Genomic DNA, 19,974 nt, shown 5'->3' on the forward strand with positions numbered 1-19,974 from the left:
CAGCACTCGATCTTTGTCTGCGGAATCGGCCCTGGGGCGACGTGCTGCCTCCCCAGCTGGACCAAGAGCGCAGGACCAGCCGGCTAGGGTGGATGCAGGGAAATTTCCCCCCATCCAATGTGCCCGCATGAGACAGCAGCCCGTGGGGAGGCGAAGAGGAAACACACAGACGCTCCGGCCTGGGCCAGGGCTGGGTGTGAAATACCGGATTTCCTTGTTTATTCGATTTTCTGATCATTAAGGGCTCCCAAGAGGGGCCCGAAATTACCACCCAAACAAAGCCACCTCCAGCCGCCCGCGGGGCCCCCGATCCCTGCGGGGGCCGGGCCAGCACGCGGCGCCCTCCAGCCTGGCCAGCCCGACCTCCGCGGACGCCGACTGCGGGTCGAGCGGCTCCCCGGGACCCCCGGACCCCCGCCCCGCGCCCACGCGAGACAAAGCCGAGTCCTCCGCGCACGCGCCCCGCCGCCAGTCCTACCTGACGGCCACCTTGACGCAGCAGTCCCCCTGGCCCGCCATGGTGCTCCGACGCCGGGTCCCGCGTCGATCAGGGGCGGGGGCCTGGGGGCCAATGCCCCGGGCGGCGGCTGCGGCTGCGGCTGCGAGAGGCGGGGGCGCGGGCGCTGCGGACGGAGGCTGCGGCGGCTGGAGGTGACATGCTCGCGGGCGGCCGGCGGAGGGCTCACCCGCGGCCGGCGGAGGACCCCCGGGGCCGGGCCCGCGCGCCCCCTCGAGCCATCGGGCGGCGGCGCGGAGCCAGCTGACAGCCCGGGCGCGACCCGCTCCCCACGGCGCGGTTCCCGCGCGCCCACCTCCAGCCCGCAGCGCCTACCGCCGCCGCACGAACAAAGGGGGCGGGGGCCGGCCCCGCGGAGGCTCCGCCCCCGAACCAGCCCCGGCTCCGCCCCTAGCTCCGCCCCTGAGCCTGCTGCACCAATCGAAGGCCCGAGCCGGCAGCAGGGGCGGGGCGGAAAGCCTTTAAAGGAACCCCTCGCCTCGTGTCCACGCGTTTGTTGGGGGCCTGGGCGGGTGGCCTGGGGGTCACGGAGGGACGCGGGCCGAGGAGCTGACCGCACCGGAGCCTCGGACCCCGGAGCCGCAGACCCTCAGCCTCGGTGGGACCCCAGCCCATTAATGCGGAAGCCGGGACGCAGAGAGGGGAACTACCGAGGTTACACAGGAGTTAGTGGCTAAGCCAGGGTAAGAACCCGGGTCTCTGGGCCCAGCGCTTCTCTGCAAAGGGTCCCACAGCGCCTGGCGGTTTGTATTCTGAAAGCGCCGGGAAGGCCTCCGTTCTGCATTTATTCCAGTGAATTTGCCAACCTTTACTGAGGGGGATTCTTGCTAATGTCTAACTAAAATTCCCTCCACCTACACCCTGCAGCGTTTTAAAGTTCATCTTTGGGTTGATCCCCGGCCAGACGGCCCCTCCCTTCTGTGAGATCTCGGAGGCTCCAGTGACCTTTGTGACCCACAGATGACCCCGCTCCCCGCCTAGCTCACACTGCTTGTTGTGGCCATGGGGGCAGAGGGTCAATGTGGGAGGCCTGAGCTGCCCCAGGGAGACGGGGAACAAAGGGGGCACTCAGCTCCGGGCACCTGGGTAGAGGTTGTGTGGAGGTGAGTGGGAAGGGGGTGTGGAGGGCAGCTGCCTTCGTTTGGGTATAAAGGACAAGGGGAGCCCTGGGAACTTGAAACACGGGGCAGTGATGGAGGTGGCCAGTGCCGTGGGAAGTCACAGTGGCCTTTCCAGTCCCTCTGCCCTCCCTCTGAGCCCGACCCCTTCTCCCTGCCCCCCAGCTCCCAACATTGGGGCCATTCACGGGGCCTCTCACCAGCTGCCCTCCCCCCGCCCCCACTTCAACCAGCTCCCTCCCTGGAAAGAGCCCAAGAGGAGGACCCAGCTGCAGCTCCAGATGTGGAAGGAGCGCTCTGGGGGGGCGGGGGGGCGGCGGGGGAGGAAGGGGAGTCTGACTCCAAGCCTCTTGCATCACCCACAGATGACGAAACTATGCCAGAGATTTTGGAAAGGGTATGGGTTAGGGGCTGAGGATGCATCTTTGGTGCCATCCCCCTTTCTTTCCCTCCCCCACCCAACCCACAGATAACTGCTCCGTCCGTAGCCCAGATCCCAGTTTGGTTTGACCTACTATGGTCAAACCAGAAAATAAAGATAATTTCTAGGGCACATTTCAAGGGCAAATCAACACCCCCTACTCGCTACCCAGTCCTGATGGAAAAGAGCAGCACCCCCAGCAGTGCCCCAGGGTGGAGGAGGGGCAGGGGAATGGGGGAGGTCCGGGGGGGATCCTGCACCTTTCACTAGCATTTGAACCTAGAGGTAGGTCTTTCTGGGGCCAGTAGGTTACTCCTGCCAGAGCAGGAGGCCAGCAGAGTGCTGAGGAGTGAGATCCTGCACATTCTCTTCCAACCAAGATAAGGTGGGGAGGAGACTAACATTTAGGGGCCAGCTACACAAACGAGATGCTTTACATGCGTGTTCTCATTTCGTGCTCATCACCTTGTGAGCTAGGCTTTATTCTTTTTCAGTTTTGCCGGCAGGGACACTGAGTCTCACCCAGCATATAAGCAACAGACCCAGGATCTGACCTCATGCGTCCGGTTCCAGGCTCCCAGATCACCTCCGAGCAGCTGCCCAGGGAGCACAGCTCCCCAGCTTGTGTTCCAGGCTTGTGCTCTCGGACGACAACGTTGCATTTTGCAAAGCTGCTCTCCTGCCCACCAGACTCTGTGCTTCTCCGGGGCCCGACTCTGGTTTCCTGCCTCCAGAGGTCCCCTCTGAATTCCGAGATTAGGTGACCTTCTGACTCACAGCTTCACTGCTGGGAAATGGCGCCAGAGCCGCTGTCTCCCCCCCCCCCACCCCCCATCCCTCCAGGTCACAGGGTGTCGAGCCAGGAGGAGCAGGGAGGCACAAGGGATGGAAAGTCAGGCCTCCTAGAGGTCAGGGCCTCAGGGCGGCTCCCTCCTGGGCCACCAGGGAGCCAACAGGGCAGCTAGATGTCCAGACTCCTGGAGCTGCTGTCCCGAGGCGAGGAGGTCAGATGGGGATCCTAGGGGTAGTAAAGAGGCCTAAACCACAGCCTGGGCAGATTTAGTTAGAGGGTCCGGGAAAGCCTAGGATGACGCCTGCCCTCTTAGTGGGTGTCCAGCCTCAGCACAGCCCTGCTTCCTCCTCAGGTGTGTTCTCACCCTACCCCCTCCTCCCGCTGCCCCTCTTTCCTTCCCTCCTTCCCAAACCCTGAGGCTTCTCTGCATCAGCTGCCTGCATGCGTAGCTCCCACCTCCTACACGCGCGCGCGCGCGCGCGCGCGCGCACACACACACACACACACACACACACACACGCTACCCTGTGTTTGGCCCCATCCTTCCCCCTACTGGACTGCAGATTGAGCCTCAGCTCTTGTCCCGAGCCGAGGCCGTCCCCCAGGCGTCTTGGGCCTCCATCATCTCTCCCGACGGGAGCGGTGGGCGTCTGGGCAGATGGGACCCTGGGGAGTTGTGGGGGGAGCTCCGCGGCAGGAGGCTCCCGTGCTACTGCGGTGACAATACTCTGGCAGCACCTGGGGGCAGCCGTCTGGCCCAGGTCTCTCAGGTCAGCCTGGTTCTCAACTGCAACCCTACAGTAACAAATCAGAACGCCTAAGAGATACCCTTACGCCCTGAACTTGAGTCCCGTTCTGTGGTTCTTCTTTAGCGTTGGCACCAGGCACTGGCATTTGGAGGAAGTATCTGAGCGTTGACCTGGAGTTCTGGGGTTGCGGGATATGGAGCTCCCGGCCTCCAGCTGCAGCCCGCAGCCTTGCCCAGCAGGGTTCCTGGGAGATCAGGCCTTAGCCCGCCCTGCTGGCAGGTGGCCCAGCCGGAGACAGAGACCAGTCCTGCTCGCCAGCAGGAGCTCCGAACCCCAGAGAGGGCCCACTGAGGTGCAGACGTGGGGACCTCTGCTCAGCGAGGGCGCAGCCTGACTTCCTCTGTTACGGAAAGAGACAGACTTAGCCATAGAGGAAACCAGAATTTGTTATAAATAGCAAGAAAGAGAGAACTGCTGTGGATTACAAATACCCGAAAGTCTTTTTAAAAAACAACAACAGCACACTATTTTTGGTTTCAGATGTTGATGAGGGTTTAATACGCCATGTAACCTCAAATACGGGATCTTCGTCCATTCTTCTCTGCAGTGCTTTCTAATACAGTGTTAGAGCCAAAGGCGGGAGCAGGTGTGGGCAGCCTCAATGTCCCAGAATCCTAGAGTCCCTAAGGTCATCTAGTTCAACGGCGTCATCTTCAGATGAGGAAACTGAGGCCCAGAGAGGTGAGGAAACTGAGGCCCAGAGAGGTGAAGAAACTTGTCCAGAGTCACACAGGAAGCCTCTGAGCTGGCACTAAAAGCCCCAGAGGGGGCAGTTTCCACCACAGCGTGATAGGACACGAAGGCCGAACGCCTGAGCCTGGGCTGTGTGTGAGCTCATGATTTGTGTAAAAGTAAAGTCTGCACAAAATAACAGAAGACAGCCCGGAAGCCGGAGTCACAGAGATCTGGGTTCAGGTCCAGCTCTGCCACTTGAAGCTGTGTGACCTGGGCAAGTTCCCTAACCTCAAAACGAGGACGGTCACACCCGCCCCATCGTGGTCTATTATGAGGTCAAAAAGGGGTAACCTGGGGGGAGCACCCAGCACAAGGCCCTGCACAGGATAGAAATGAATTTCCTTCATTTCCCGTAGAATCTCCATCCCTTCTTTTATGCGTCCCTGTCCTCTGACTGGACAGAGGGCGAATTTGTCATAAAGACTGACGGGAAGTCAGAGATGAGTGTGGGTGAGGCTGGGAGCAGGGGGTGTGGCGGTGAGGTTTGTCCACCCAAGGGGGTCCTTGTTGATCTGGGAGGGGGAGAGTTTCCAGCCTCTGCAGGCTGCTCGGTGGAGGGGCCCCAGGAGCCAGGTACGTGTCTGCAGAGGTGGGAGACCCCTGCAGAGCATGGACGCCCCTGGGCTCAGCCTCCCTGGGGGCCACCTGGAGGAGCAACTGAATTTCATTTTACTCGCCCCAGGGCTACCCTGTGCCGAGGGTGTTACATGTGTTTTTCATAATCCTCACAACAGTCTGTGAGGCAAATACTGTCATCGTCCTCATTTTGCAGAAGAGGAAATGGGCTCAGAGGTCACTTGGCTAGTGTCGTGGTCATTAGCGCCTCCACCATATATTTCCGGCCCTCTGCCTCTGGCACAGGGCAGGCCGGCATGTCCTCGCTCTGGTGTTAGCCGTGGCCCTGTGACTTCCTTTGACCAATGAAATGTGAGCTGAACTCACATGTATCACTTGTAGGTGGAAGCTTTCTGCGCCCCTGGCACCGCACACAAGTTGATGTTGTTTAGAGTGTACGCGAGGAATGAACTTTATGTTGAGCCACTGAAATTACGAGCCTGTGTGTTACCTTGGCAAAGCCCACCCTACCCGAACTGATGTCCTTAGTAAGGCGCAGAGCCAGAATTCTGGTCTGGAAAGATGCCTGAGGGCCCAGAGCCTCCCAGGACTCTAGCTGCCCACCTCGGACTCACAGACGCCCCTTTGGGCTTCTGGTCTCCGTGCTGCACGGAGCCTTGTGGGCAGGTAGAAGGGGGTAGCAGCCTCTCTGCTCCACCTGTCTCCACCCCGCATGATGTCTGCAGATTGCTGGCTCCTGTGCACTCACCAAAGGAGCGTGGTTCCCCATCCACCTCTGGCCGGCTGTGCTGAGCCTCCCTCAGCGGTCCTCAGGGACGACTAAGAAAAGCAATTAGAAAAATCCCAGGGCCTTTCAGTGCCACTGCCCATTGCCTGCCGAGGAACGGTCGTGGAGGTGGGTGTCGGGACACATCTGTGCTAACCCCCAGCTCAAAGCCTGGCCCTGCTCAAGTCACTCTTTCCCTCGGCCCTCACTGAAATAGGGCTGCCACAGAGGGTTGGGTAAACTGCCCAGAGACCCCAGACAGATCCAACTTCTCAGAGGCAACGTGCCAACAGCTGCCATTTCTGAACGTGGTGCCTGGTGCCGTGCAGAGCGCTTCAGATCTGGGCTGTCCTGTAATGCTCACGGCACCCCCGAGGACCTGGGAGCAGCTATCATCCCCGTAAAACGAAGGACACCGAGAGTTGCCCAAGGTCGCACCACAAGTGGCAGAGCAGGGTTCAAACCCAAGCAAGCTGGTTTCCTGCTTCCTCCTGAGTCGGATCCCCGTGGAGGAAAAGGATGGTGGGGCCTCGGCAGCTGCTGAGCTGGGACAGTGAGGAGAGGGTCCTAGGAAGCCACCTGCTGCAAAGACTCGGATGTGGATGTTCTAGCAGCTTTTTGCAGCCCCAGACTGGGAAGAAAGGGTAAATGTGGAGTATCGTACAATGGGCGCTACTCAGCAATGAAAGGGACAGGACCATCGGTACACGATAGGGCGCGGATGAACCACAGAATAACTGCTGAGCGGCAGACGCCAGCCCCAGAAGAGCCCGTGCCTTGTATGTCCACTGAGGTGAAAATCTAGAAAATGCAACCCGAGCCATCGAGCGGCCCAGCGGGTGCCTGGTTGGGGGAGGGTCTCGAACAGAGTAGGGAGGGGCAGAGGAGGGGTCACCAACAGGCGCCGAGAAATCATGGGGGTGGTGGACATAGCTTTTATCCCGGTGGTGTTGGCAGCTCCATGGGGGTAGACATTTTTCAGAAACAATCCAGCTGTGTGTACTTTGATTATGTTCAGTTTATTGTAAGTTAATTATCACTCAACAAACTGATTTTAAAAGAGGTCATTTGCTCTAACTTCATTGCTCACACAGAGGTGCAGAGCGGCGGGTGACTTACCCGGGTCACTAGGACAGTCCCCTGGAGTCCTGGCCACCTGAAGGTTAGCTGAGCCCTCTGCCTGGCCCCATGTGGCCTGTGGGCTCACTGAGGGTCCCCCTCCGGCAGAAGGAGGATAGTGGTGGGGAATTAGGAGCACAGAGAGGGAAGGCGGATGCACAGGAGGGTGGACACCAGCCAGGAGCCGCGCTGGGGGAGCCAGAGACCGGGTGGCGCCACAGGCCTGGGGACCCCGAGACAAGAGGCGAGGGGGTGGAGCCCCCCCGCCCCACCTGGTGAGGAGGGGGAGACGGCCCTAGCCAGGGCGCCAGAGGAGCCATCCCCCTCCTGCTTCCTCTCGTGAAATTAACAGAAAACCCCACCCCGCCCGGGAGCTACTGATTTCTGTCCCGGAGCGAGCATCCTTTCCTTGGGTTTTAATAGATATTTGCTTCACCCAAAAGCTGCAGAGCCAGTGGCCAGCAAAGGAGCATTTAACACGTTAAAAATAGGAGGAGAGGGAGGCGGTGGAGGGCGATCACGCAGGATTAACCTCTGAAGTGCCAGCTCGCCAAACGTGCAGCCAGATTGAGGATGTTGTGGACAGTCTTGAGTGCCAGCACCCCAGGTGGCGTGTGTGCTCAATCTCACGGGACAATTTTAGGGGAATTTCAAAGGCCCTTTGACCGTGACAGCCTGCATCGGCCTGAGGTGAAATTATCTCTTGAGTCCCTGCAAGGGGGGGGCCACCCCCCCATTCCTGACTCCGGTACCAGTTGACAGTGGGGACTCTTTTGCCTTGAGGGGATTAGGGAGGAGGGAGGCTGTCTTTGACATCCAAACTGGGTTGGAGGATCCCAAGAGAGGGCCCACCCTGGGCAGAAGGAGTTATAAGTCAGAACCTGAACTAGCACGAATGCGGAGGGGAGGGGCGCCCAGGTCTGCCTCCCACCCCCTCCCACCCCCAGGCCAGACTGATGAGCGCGCCTAGGTCTGGCAGAGGAGGGGGTGGGCTCCCGGAGAGACAGTTAAACTCACAGTGCCTGGTGCAGAAGCCGCTGGGCCCTCCTGCAGACACTCCTCCTGGTCCCTTCTCAGAGGGGGCCCCTCAGTGGTGACAGGTGCCGGAGCGCCCCCCTCAGTTTGGGCCTGCACACTACCCGAGAACAGCCCTGACCTGGCGCCCACCTTGTGAGACTCCCAACCCATGTGTGTGATCAGGACATCAGGGCACATATAAACAACCCCCAAACGAAAGGCGGGGCTCTGCTCCCCAGAGGGGCAGGGGCGGGCTTGCATGGTGCTGGGCAGTGGGGAAACCCACCCTCATTGTAGTAGGTTAAATATTGTCAGACTGCCGATTTGTAGACAAAAGGGGCAGAATGTTGGCAATTTCAAACGATTCCATCTAATGCCCGTTGTTTAGCAGTTTACTTAGTGTGTCTCTGGCATTTGCCCTTCCCCCCCCCCCCCTTCCTTTCTTCCTTCCTTCCTTTTTTCCCTGCTGGGGATACAAAGTTGATAAAGAAGTCTACTACCTTTGGGAAACACTGTATACTTGGAATAACAAGCTGTAGCCTCCTAGTTATGACACAATGTAATAAGTGCTACAGTAAAAGTGAGTGCTAGGAGTTATCAACTGAATAAAAAAGCACACGACGTGAGAGCTGTGAGTTCAGTTTTGTTTGGGGACTTACTGAGGACTACGGCCCGGGAGACAGGCTCTCGGTAGCTCTGAGGAGCTACTCCAAAGAGGTAAGGGGGGAGTCAGCACATACGCGATTTGGAGAAGGGTTACGTGCACTCAAGCACACCTCTCGGTCAGGGGCTACTCGTCACCAGGAGCGGATGTTTCCAATGATGATTTTAGTGCTTTTCTAGGTATGAGAAGATGCAAGAAATTGGGCTCATCAAATCTGAAACTATATAACTCTCTGAAGGCCTGTTCTGCCGGTTTCTCACAAAGCACAGAGAGCCTCATTCCTCATCGCTCGGACCTCCTTTCAGGGGGTGTCGAAGGTCGGCGATGCAGTGTCAGTGACTTCATTCTTCTGGAACCGGATGGCGAGTGGCCTTCTCTAGTTGGCAGAGTTTCCTGGGGCCATCAGAGGGGCCCGGCTGAGACGGAGGACGGAGGGCTACCGAGTGCAGAGAGGTGCTGGGCGCGTTGGGCTGCGTGGGCTTGGACGGGCGCTTGGCAGGGTGTGGGAAGGGGCTTGGGCCAGATCTGTAGAGGACGAGGTGGGGTTGGGTCAGGGATTGTCCTGCGATCCTCCTGGTAATACGGGGTGCCAGCAGCTCAAGGGTACTGTCCAGGCCCCTGTTGGACACCTGGCCTCACTGCTTCTCAGTGGGTAATTCACTTGGCTTTTCCCGGAATGGGCTCAACAGCAATACCCACTTCCTGGACTGCGTTGCAAAGGCTAAATGTGATATTGCGTGTGTCAGGCACAGCATGAACCGGCCTTGATGATGTCAGCTATTGTCATTCTCTGCATGAGGACACCGCTGGTGGAGATATTTTAAAGGGCCCACAACTAGAAGCGGGCTGGGCTGGGTCTGCAGGTCTCACTGGCCTCCTTCTGGAACCAGGCTCCTCGCACGGACTCGGACGCTGGGCTCCACGCGCTTTCCTCCTCTGGGTCTTGGTTTCCTTTCATAACACGGTGGAATCTCCTCTGCTGATCATTTTATTTAAACAAACAGCCCTCAGCTCTCCCTCCTCTGAATCCTCCAAATCCCCGCATCTGACCCTCCACGTGCTGCTCTGACATCCTAGCGTTTTGAATTCGTGTTCGACACCAGAATTATTATTTTGCCCTGTGTATTTATGGCAGGCTTCTTTTAAAATGCTTCTGTTCCCTGGCTTGCTAAACTGGATTTACGTTCCATTTAGGAGACGGCAGTATGGCACAGGAAAAAGAAGCAGTGGGATTAGAAAGCTTGGGGACAAATCCAGCCCTGCCCCTTCCAGCTGGGAGGCCCTGCCCCTCAGTCGCCTCATCAGTAAAACGGCAGCAGGAACCTTGGTGAAGCGGGGAGTGTCACTTGCCACCATAAGCTGTCAGGCCCAAGGCAGGAGTGACGTGTCACTGGGATCAGATGCCAGAAAATGGGTCAAGGTTAGCGCTGGGTTGTCAGTGCCTTTTCTAGTGACCTGTGGAGCCGGCCTCCACACCCGAGGGCTACGGCTGAGAATTGCAGGGCCTGTGGGAGGACCAGGCCCGACGCTGAGATGCTGGGCTGAGAGCCGAGCTGCCCGGCTTCCTGTGAGACACTCAGCCTCCTGCCATCGTAACCTCTGGCTTTTCCTGCAGCCAGCGTCTGACAGAACCAAAACAGCAGCTGCACCCCTTCCAAGGTCACTTTCACACCTTCCAGCAGCCTGCAAGCAGGAGTTTATCCCCATTGTACAGAAGGAGGAGCAGAAGCTTGAAAGGGTGTGTGAGCGCCTAACATCGGAGCATGGAGGCAGGTGGAGGGACTCGGGGCCGCACGGGTCCAGCTCCAAGGCTGTGCTCCTTCACCTTGCAGAGGGCAGCCATACCCCTGCTTCAGGGACCTCTCGGCCCCATCCAGAGCCGGGCCTGGAAACGCACTGGGACCACAGCTGGGGTGCCTCCCCGCTCTGAGGAGGGCCTGGAACCGAGCCCAGCCTCCTTGGTCCAGAGATATGCTCCAACTGAGCTCCGCACCTTCCAGAAGGCAGGGATGGCTCCCCTGGTCCCCGCACCTGGCGTGAGGCTCAGTGCCCACCCCTCCGCCAAGCTGCGCCCCGCCCCCTCTGGCAGATTCCCCCCGCCCCCCCACCCCCCCCAGCAGCAGCGGGATCCCAAGTCTGCAGGGAACCGGCCAGGAGAAGCTAGGCGTGCAGCAGACAGCGCCCTGGCCAGTGCCCGCAGGTGACAGAAGGTGGCCCACCAGCCCCTCTGGACACCGGCTCTGTTGGATGGCCCGACTGACAGGAGGGGCCTGCCTGCTCCCCCCATGGCCCCAGGCCCTCAGCCTTCCACACCGTGTTCCTTTTGTACTTTATCTGAGTGGCCTGGCGGCCCTCTATGGAGAAACCCAGCGATTATTTGAAGGGGAGCTGGGGAGAGGCAAGATTTTGTACGTTCTGACAAATTAGAATGTCCTGCACGTTGCAGAGGAAACTGCCTGAACTTTCGGAAAGGGTGAGAGCTGGAAGGTTCCTCAGCGCCTGTGTGCAGGTGTACACCTGTCACGTGGGCTGGGAGGCCCGGCACAGACGTGCCAAATGGCACAGCCACTAGGGCTGTGGGGCTGGAGCCACATTGCCTGAGCTGAATCCCGCCTTGGCCCTCCTACCCGCTGAGGGGCCTTGGGCACGTTACCTGTCCTCTCCGTGTCATACTTGCAAAAGAAGGATGATACTTCCTTGGTATCAAGAGGATTAAATAATCTATGCAGAAGGCTTGGAGCAGGGCCTGCTGTATTGTCGGTACTCTGTACATGTTAGGTATTGATACAAGATGCTCTGGTCCCACTTGTAAATGGAAACATCCTTCTATAGACCTTTGCAGCGTACGAAGCCCTTTCACGTGTGCCCCAGGTTTTTTAGTTTTTCAGCCATGCTGCGAGGTGGATTATTTCAGCTCCCCGCCAAGAGGAGGCAGTGGAGGGGACAGTTTGAGCAGCTGGATGGGTGGGGCTGAAACTGAGGAGTCAGTTTGCACCTCTGCACCTCTGGAGGCCGACTCCTGCCGCCGCCTCCCCGGGGACTGGGCAGTGAGGGCGCGAGGCTGCAGCCCTGAGCAGGTGACCCTGGGCGGGCGGGCTGTCAGCTAGGGCAGGGCCACGCTTCTCAGCATTTCCCTGCATTTATCTGACAGTGATTGAGCCGCTCGCCTGTGTTGAAAAGTACTCAGCTCTGAAGTTAAGGGCCAGCCTGGTGGACCTGCTCCTGCTTTTGTGGAACTCGGCCTCAGTCTGGTGTAAAATAAACGTCACAGAGCAGGGGTGACCCCGGCCGCGATGGGGAAACACACGTGCCCCGTCGCTGGGCCACCTAGAGCGTTTGGGGGCATCCGGGGGATGCTTTCTGCAGGAAGTATTGGAGAAGCTGAGATGTGGAAGATGATGACCAAGGGGTCCGTGGGGTTGAGGGTTTGGGAAGTTTCTCCCCAGAACAGCATGTGGCACTCAGAGGGGCAGGCAGCTGTCCCCGGCTGGGCTGCAGGGGGCTGGGAGGGCGAGCAGGCTGGCATGAGGGCCAGGACTGGGTCGGAGCTGCCTGTCAGCCCAGGCAAGGGTTCTGCACCATATTCTGAGGCTTTGGGGGCCTTTAAGGGTTTTAAGTGGGGGGATAAGACAGCAGGTTTCTCTGTTTAGAAGGATCAGGGTCAGGCTGGGAGGAAGGGGGGTTGGTGCTGGGAGGCTGTTCTGAGGCACAATAGACAAGGCATGAAACGAGGACTGAGTGTCAGGAAAGTCACCATGGGGAGGGGACAGGTTTGAGAAATACTTGGAGGGGGAGTCCCCAGGGCACAGTGGGGGAAGGTAGGAGTCCAGACAACGCTCAGACTCACGGGTTGAACAGGGAGTAGTAGGGCCCTGAGGTCAGCAGGCTGCGGGGACGGGTGAGGAGGTCGACTTTGGACGCAATGTGCTTTTGGCACAAGTGGGACATTCGCAGAGCTGACAAGGAGAAGCAGCACAGGACCGGCGTTTGGAAGAGATGGGCCAGCTGCGCGGTGCGGATTATCAGCACCGCGTTAGGAGAGTGATGGGAGCGTCCGGGGGGCTGATCCCGCGGGAAGCAAGGATGCAGGACACAGAACCCTGAGGACGCCTTCCCCGGAGAGGGGGCTGGCCTGGGGACAGGTCACAGGGAGGCTGCAGGACGGAGCACGGGAAAGGGGAGGAAACTCCGGGGAGCCGAGGCCGCAGGCCTTGCAGGAAGGAGGGAGAGGTGACGGCACCTCACGCGGGCTAGAAACCAGGTGAGCTGGGACTCCCAGGGTCTCAGAGCAGGGCCGGGGTAGAAGGCAGCCCACCGGGGCACCAGGCGGGCGCAGGGGAGGAGGAGCCGGCCCAGGTGAGAGGCGTGGTCCTCAGGAATGAACTAACTAGGTGACAGGTGAGAGACAGGTAGACAGGTGAGAGACGGCAGGTAGAAAACAGGTAGCTGGATGGCAGGGGGACGGCCGGGACGGACGTGCAGGTGGAGGAGGGCCGTGAGGAGGGGCGGACGGTGGCTGGGCTGGCCGAGAGGCTGGCTGCAGGAGGAGTGGCTCCCGCTGGGGCGGGGAGCGAGGGGCGCAGCGGGCTGCCCATCAGGCTGGTGACAGGAGCTGTGGGAGGGATCTTCTGGGGGCATCTCTGTGCAGGAGGAAACAAAGCCTTGCTGAGGGTGGAGTTGGGGCGGGTTCCTGGTGCTGAGGTTTGAGGTGGAGGCGAGTGGAAATGGCTACTCTGACGGGGACCCCGGGTCTGCAGGGCACCGGGGGGGTCATCCCCCTGCCCCGTGCGGCCCCCAGTCTGGGAGGCCGAGGAGCCCGCCTGGGGGTTGCCAGGAGGTGCACGGGACGCCAGTGGGAGAGCTGATGGCGGGGGGAGCGTCTGCCCAGGGAAGAGGGGAGGGCACCGGTGGGACCCCAGTGCTAACTCTGCCCCTGGCTGGCTGTGTGACACAGGCACGCGAGCCACCTCTCTGGGCCTCCAACGTGGCATCTTCAACATGGACTCTCCCGCTGCTTAGCGGGCTGTGGGGAGAACGAGTGGGTACCGTGTGCGACGGTGCTCTGGGACTAGGGTGTGTCTGCAGCCGGCACGCAGGAGGGAGTGGGGGCCACAGCCCGTGCCTCATCCTGTTACTCACTGCTCCTCGGTGGGGGGGAGCGGAGGTGGGCACTGCGGGCCCTGCTCCCCCAGGCGGAGAGCAGGGCCCCCCCGAGGCTCTGGGCCGTGGACTCTGGCCAGGACGGTGGGGAAGGGTGGCTGCAGGGGACCTGCCCGGGGGGCTGCCCGGGGACGTCCAGGAGCACCGCCTCCTCCACGGTGGCCCCTCCGCTCCTGCAGGAGGACGATGCAGAGGGGGCTCCGTAGAGCGGCGGGGGGCGGGTGCGGAGGGTGTAGAAGGGCCCCCAAAGGAGACGAGCAGAGACAGGTGCCCTGTCGCAGGCCTGGAGACTTTAATGTCCTGCTGGCACTGACCAGGCCTCTTTGAATGACCCCAGAAGCTCCATCCCATCACGCCTCTTGCTGGTGAGGAGAAGGGCCTGTCCATCTACCTCCTGACCTTGCGGGTGGTTCCTGTCTGTTTGTCCGTCTAGCTGCTGAGACGGGGGGCTGCCGTGCTGGGCCGACCCTCCCGCGCCAGCCCCCCACCCTTGGCCACGCCGGCTCTAAGCCCAGGCTGACGCCCGTGGCCTTCACAGCCTGTGGGGAATGAGGGTCTCCCGGGAGCCCTGATGCTGGTCGAGGCTTCCCAGGGAGGACCCGAGGCTCCAACACCCCCGGGCACTGGCCACACCCTCCAGGGTCTCTCGTCCCTTCAGAAGCTCGGCGGCTGCCACCTCCACTTCCTGCAGTTCCATCTGGCAGGCTTCCGCCAGGGTGTGGCCCGTTGCCAGGACGAAGTTAGCATCAGCCGCCAAGGTGTCCAGGCCCCCTCGAACCAGAGCCTGCAGACGGGAGAGGCGGCCGAGTGGGTCTTCCCGCGGAGCCTCAGCCCCTCTCCACCCCAGGCCATTGCAGGGCCACCCCGGGATGCAGTCCAGTGCCTTCCTAGCCCCCCTCACCTCTCGGATCAGCAGGGTCGTGGCTGGGGCCGGGCACCCGGGGGTACCATCCTCGGCGGGCGCTTCCTCGGGCAGGGACCCTGGGGTGGGGCTCCTCTCCTCGCGCACCAGAGACTCTGTCCCCACAAGCTGTTCCAGGTGCACAGAAGCAAAGACCCCTCAGGAACGCCGGAGCCCACTGGGATCAGGAAGCCCCGGCTCTTCAGAGGGAGCCCCAGCCAAGACCCCCAGGAAGGGGAGGACCAGCGGTCCCGTCCCTTCTGCTGTTGAATTACCACTGCAAGCTCGCCGGCCTCTGGCCCATTACCTGGCAGGGGGCGGCAGGTGCCTGAGCTCCGGGTATCGCCCTCCGGGGCAGCTGTCCCTGCAGCCTCTCCCCATGGGACTCGCTGTGGGGTCCTGTGGGCCGAGGGCCAGAGGGGCTGCTGACTCCTGCTGGGAGCCCTGGGTCGACAGAGCTCCCCTTGGCCAGTCAGCCCCACCCTGAGATCCTCGGGGTCCTAGAGGGTGACACATGCCGAGGCCCAGCCCACCCCAGGCCGGGCAGGACTCCCCACTGCCCATCCCCCCAACTCTACGTGCCCTGGTCCCTGTCCTTTTGGGTTTGGGAGGGGATCAGGGCCAGAGCCTGACCAGCTTTGGCCAAGCTGATCTTGTGTTTGTGTGCGTGTGACTGTGCACGTGTGTGTGTGTGTGTGTGTGTGTGTGTGTGTGTTTGTGTTGCGGAACACAACAAGCACCCTCGTCTCCTGTGAACTCTAGCCTCCTCAGGCCCCTTCTGTCACACACAGCAGTCCAGGCTGCCAGGTCATCTGCTGAAAGGCAGAGCTGAGGTGACAGTGTGTCCAGGGCTGTCTTCAGCCGGGGTGGAGGGGTACGAGCTTCCTGGTGTGCCAGGGCGGGCCCTTTCACAGTGTACCACCCACCCCCGGCTCCCTCAGTCACCTGGGTGACCCCCTTCCTCTGCCTGGGTGAGCAGCTGGTTCCCATCGCCACAGGCTCCCAGCCCTCCCGGCCGCAGGTTCCCCAAGTGGACGGAAGAGCGGCTCCCCAGGCCCTCCTGGGAGAAGGTCAGCCCCTCGGGAGCACAGGAGAGACTGACCCAGGGCCCCCTGGGGCCGGCCGGAGGCTCCTCCTCTGGTGGCAGGCGTCTCTGTCTCCCCTGGGAGCTCCCCTTCAGAGTGGACGCTGAAATGGAAGCACAGCTGATGGGGATACGGCCTCCCCCATCCCTGCCCTCTGTGGTCCCCACACCCTTTCCCTCAGGGTCTAGGCCCATCGCTGTGGAGTGGCCAGCCTCCTCTCCTCCGATCTGCACCCCTTTGCTCTCTGGCCCCTCCCACACCTGCCCAGCTTGGGCCTCACACCCCTGAGGACACTGCGTCTCAACCTCGGTTGCACGTGGATCACCCGGGAGCCCTCACATCTGGTTGCGGGGTGTCCCGCCCAGAGCCCACAGTTCTGGAAGCTTCCTCCATGTCCCTAAGCAGTTAGGTCCTGGGCCCTCTGCCTGCTCAGGACCTACTCTTTGACGTCATCTCGTCATAGTCGGATCACATGGCACGTTCTCCCGACAAGACTGCGATCCTCTGGGGGCTGGGCCGGGTCTGCACGTCCACAGCACCCAGCACCACGGTGACCCCACGTGCAGGCGTCCTCCAAGACTTGTGGGCTGAATTTGAGGGGTCTCAGGCCAGAAGGGGGTGCAGGCAGCCCCAGCCTGGGAAGTAGTGGTTCCCCTGGCCTCTGCCCTGTCCCGCCCATTCCTGAGGTGGGGGAACCCAGCCTCTCCGGGCCAAGGAGACCCCCAGTCCCCGGGCCCCCTGTCTAGAATAGAAGCTCTGCTTGGAGCCCAGCCCATAGGCCACGATGGCCGAGACCCTCTCTGCTCATCCTGCTGTTTTTCCTGACACTCATGTAATCACAGATTATATTCAGCCCTGGGTTGGCGACATGGGAACCACCTGGAACCCAAATCCAAGGGTTGAATCTTAATTCTTCAGGTTTCATAGGATGCGCCCTCTCCTTCTAACCTAACGTGTGCCTTTCCGGGACCCGCCAAGACCATGGAAGAAAAGCACCGCTGGGCACTGACCGACACCGACCCGAGGCTGCCCCCTGCTGGCTACACACGTCTCTGCCGTCCAGGCCGGCCTCCTGCGCAGCAAGGCGTGGGCTGGACCCCAAAGGGTGCAAGGCAAGCAAAGCACACCCTCCACGTTTCGGGGTGCCCCCAAAGGCCCGGAGCCCACTAACCACATCTGCCCAGTCTCACCCCAGCCCCTACATGCCAGGCTGACGGTTGCCGCCACTACCTGGAAAATGCCGGGCTGTTGCCATGGTTGCTCTTGCCACCGGCAACGTTGGCGTTGGCATTGTTGGTGTTGGCACGAGCAAGAGGGTTGGCACTTGGATGTTGAGGGAAGTCCTCCAAGAAGACGGGCGACTCCAGCTCCTCCATCTCTATTTCAGTAAACTGGAGGGGTCTCTGGTTGGCCATGTGTGGAGGCAGGGAACTGGTTCTTTCCAGGAAGTTGTCCACCTGGCCAAACAGGCCTCCGGTCCTCTGGGGGCGAGGGGGACAGGGGAGGGACTGAGAGAGGGGACCAGGGATGCATGTGCGGGGGCTGCCATCCTGGACGACAGACGGCGCTGGGAACAAGGCCAGAGGAGAAGAGACCGGGCTGTGAGGCCGGAGAAGAGACCATCGCCCTCAGGGCGTTCTCAGTTTGATGGGGTAGACAGGACACCCCTAAGAACTGTACGGGGACCAGACACCGGGACGGGAAATGCAGGGAGTCGGGGAGCCCGGAACCAGGCAGTCTGGAGGACGGGCTCTAGTCCCACCTCCGAAAGTAACTTGCTGAGCGGTACTGGACTCAGACAGTCTCTCTGGGCCGCCATTTCCTCATGAATAACCCAGAAGGTTCCGCTGGGTGGTCGTGAGGGACCCTCCAGCTCTAGGAGGGAGGACAGTGAGACAGGAAGCAGCTGGGGCATCTGATGACGGGGGCTTCTGATGGATGGATGTTGCCTCAGGCTTGTGGGGAGGGGAGGCCGGGGAGGCTGGGCAGAGGAAGGTGGGAAGGATGTGACACCTCAAGCAGGTGGGTCATTGGTTCAGAGTCCTGGGAGGTGTGGGCGGCGGGGATCCTCAGCCCCCCGTTCTGCACGGCGGGGCTCCTGGCCTCCTTTCCGCTCCCTGGCCTGGAACGCGCACGCACTGGCGTGGCCAGGGCCTCACTCACCCGGAATATCCCTTCCTCCATCGCAGCCTCCACCATGGCTCTCTCCAGCTCCTCCTCGGCCGTCAGGTCTCCCGAGATGGTGCGGCGGATCTCAGGGGCTGCCTCTTCCTCAAGGGTCCGCAGTCCGGCCTGGGGACAGAGAGGGACTCAGTGACCCCTCCAGGCCAGGAGGGGAGGACGCACTGCTTCTCACGGCCTCCCCCGTTTCTAATCCCGGCAACCAAGGCCTCCCTGAAGGCCCAGCTCCACCCCACCCCCTCCTGCTCATTCGATCCCCCTGGGCTCCTGCTCTGGCCGCTGGGATAGTCCAAACCCTGATGGCTCCCAAGGCATCTTCTCTAGGCCTCACAGTGGGTTTCATCCCCCGCCCAGGCCTGCAGGCTGGGAAATCCTCTCATCAGTACAGTCTTTTAGACAAATGATCTCTTCCGATTGCACGTGCCATTTATACCATTTTTTGAGCTGATCAAAGTTCATATCAGCAGCAACGGGACAAAGCAAGACTGGTGTCACCTGACAGTTTGCAATGACAACACAGCATCACTTCTGGGACATTCCTGTCCAAGATGCAAGCCCTCAGTCTGTCACGAGGCAACACTGCACAAACTCAGACCGAGGGACGTGCTGGCTGGGAATCTTCAAAGCGTCAAGGTCATTTCAAGGAGAGACTGAGGGACTACAGACTAAACAGATATGACAACTAAGCGCACTGTGTGATTCTGGGTCCGATCCTTTGGCCATAAAGGACATTATTGGCACCACTGGCGCAAGTTGCATGGGGCCTGAGGACTCCATGGGACTGATGCATCACCTTCCTGATTTTGGCGGCTGCATCATGGCTATGGAGGAGGGTTACGGAGGAGGATGCCCTTGCTGGCGGGAAACACACACTCACCTGTTCTGGGTTGATGGGAATGACTCTCAAACGGTTCAGAACGAAAATTTTTTTGGTATCATACATGCAACTTTTAAAATTGTGAGATTGTTTCAAAGTAAAAATTGAGATACATTTTTGAACACACAGCCCAAATACACGTGAATATTTTTTGAATGTATCCTTTATGTGCGTTATACTTAACATACAAAATTGAAATTAAAAACAGGCAAGATAACCCAAAGTTCTACGTTTCTTTGCGTACCCAATGGGTCATTTCAAGCACCTCCCCTCCCCCGGGAAACCTGTCCTCTTTGGAGACCACCGCTCTCATCTAACCCAAATCTCTCCCTTGTGTTCAGGGGATAGGACCATGGTTTTGGGTCGTATCATCCAGGGATGGAAGGGCTCCTGGTTCTTCCCTTGAGGTCGAAGCATCTTCCATCCAGAGCTGTCATCTCTCCCCCTACTCATCCTGGCTCCGTCCTGCCCTCTCTGCCTCTACCGCTGCCCCCAAGGACACAGAGAGGGAGCTGGAGTCTGGAGACCATCTCAGCAGTGGAGCTCCCTGGTGCTCGGGATGGGCTTACCTGGATCTGCACCGTGTCCTTCTTGGGCCGGTACCCATAATATTCCTCCTGGCGCCTCATGAACTTCCGGAAGTGCTCCTGGATGAGAAACGTGGCGTAGAACTTCCCCACCGTCACCTCGTCATCTGCAGGGGGGGCAACAGGGGCCGGTGGGCATCTGAGGCTGGGGTCAGCGTGCGGGCCAAACGTAGCCGGGTCCAGGTGCCCCTTGCACCCCCCTCCTCTGCTTGCCGATGTGACCCCGATGGCTACCATGGGGTCTACCCAAGGCATTCACGGAGGGCCAGGCTGCTCTCAGACTCCCTTGGGGCTCCCTGGAAGCCACCTTTTCCCCTGTCCTCGGCCGCCTCTGGCCTCTGGTCTCCCAAAGCGGCACCCACCTCCTATGGGAGGGATGACCTGGTCCAGGAGCTTCATACTGGTCCTCTTCCAGATTTTCTTGATGATGGCCCGCAGCTCCTCATTGGCCTGTTCGAAGTTGCCTGGGGGCAAGGGACAGGCCAAGCCAACCGCACTTGACAAAGCCACCTAGCACTCCCCGAACCTCTCGCTCAGCAAACGTTGGCTGGGTTTTCCCTTGTGGCGGCCGCTTTGCAGGGAGGGCATCGCCGTTCCCCTGGGGCAGCCTGACCCTCGGGTCACATACGCACTCCCCGCAGGCCTCGG

General features: G+C 60.4%; 2 protein-coding genes across 2 annotated transcripts in view; both read right to left on the minus strand.

Moving 5' to 3' along the window:
• The window catches only part of KIF21B (kinesin family member 21B), a 42,338-nt gene extending 41,206 nt beyond the window's left edge, over positions 1-1,132 (minus strand). The window contains 2 exon segments of the mRNA XM_068538579.1: positions 479-972; positions 974-1,132. Of these exon segments, the coding sequence (XP_068394680.1) occupies positions 479-972; positions 974-1,132 (653 nt within the window).
• Positions 1,133-14,227: 13,095 nt separating this feature from the next.
• Positions 14,228-19,974, minus strand: part of CACNA1S (calcium voltage-gated channel subunit alpha1 S) — a 61,967-nt gene continuing 56,220 nt past the window's right edge. Inside the window, exons 37-44 of the mRNA XM_068538580.1 lie at positions 19,689-19,790; positions 19,309-19,433; positions 17,845-17,973; positions 16,912-17,162; positions 15,699-15,784; positions 14,904-14,995; positions 14,597-14,725; positions 14,228-14,479 (exon numbers count right to left, since the gene is read on the minus strand). Of these exons, the coding sequence (XP_068394681.1) occupies positions 14,228-14,479; positions 14,597-14,725; positions 14,904-14,995; positions 15,699-15,784; positions 16,912-17,162; positions 17,845-17,973; positions 19,309-19,433; positions 19,689-19,790 (1,166 nt within the window). The remainder of the gene's footprint in view (positions 14,480-14,596; positions 14,726-14,903; positions 14,996-15,698; positions 15,785-16,911; positions 17,163-17,844; positions 17,974-19,308; positions 19,434-19,688; positions 19,791-19,974) is intronic.

This window comes from Eschrichtius robustus, chromosome 3 (genome assembly GCF_028021215.1).
Source record: "Eschrichtius robustus isolate mEscRob2 chromosome 3, mEscRob2.pri, whole genome shotgun sequence".
NCBI lineage: Eukaryota > Metazoa > Chordata > Mammalia > Artiodactyla > Eschrichtiidae > Eschrichtius > Eschrichtius robustus.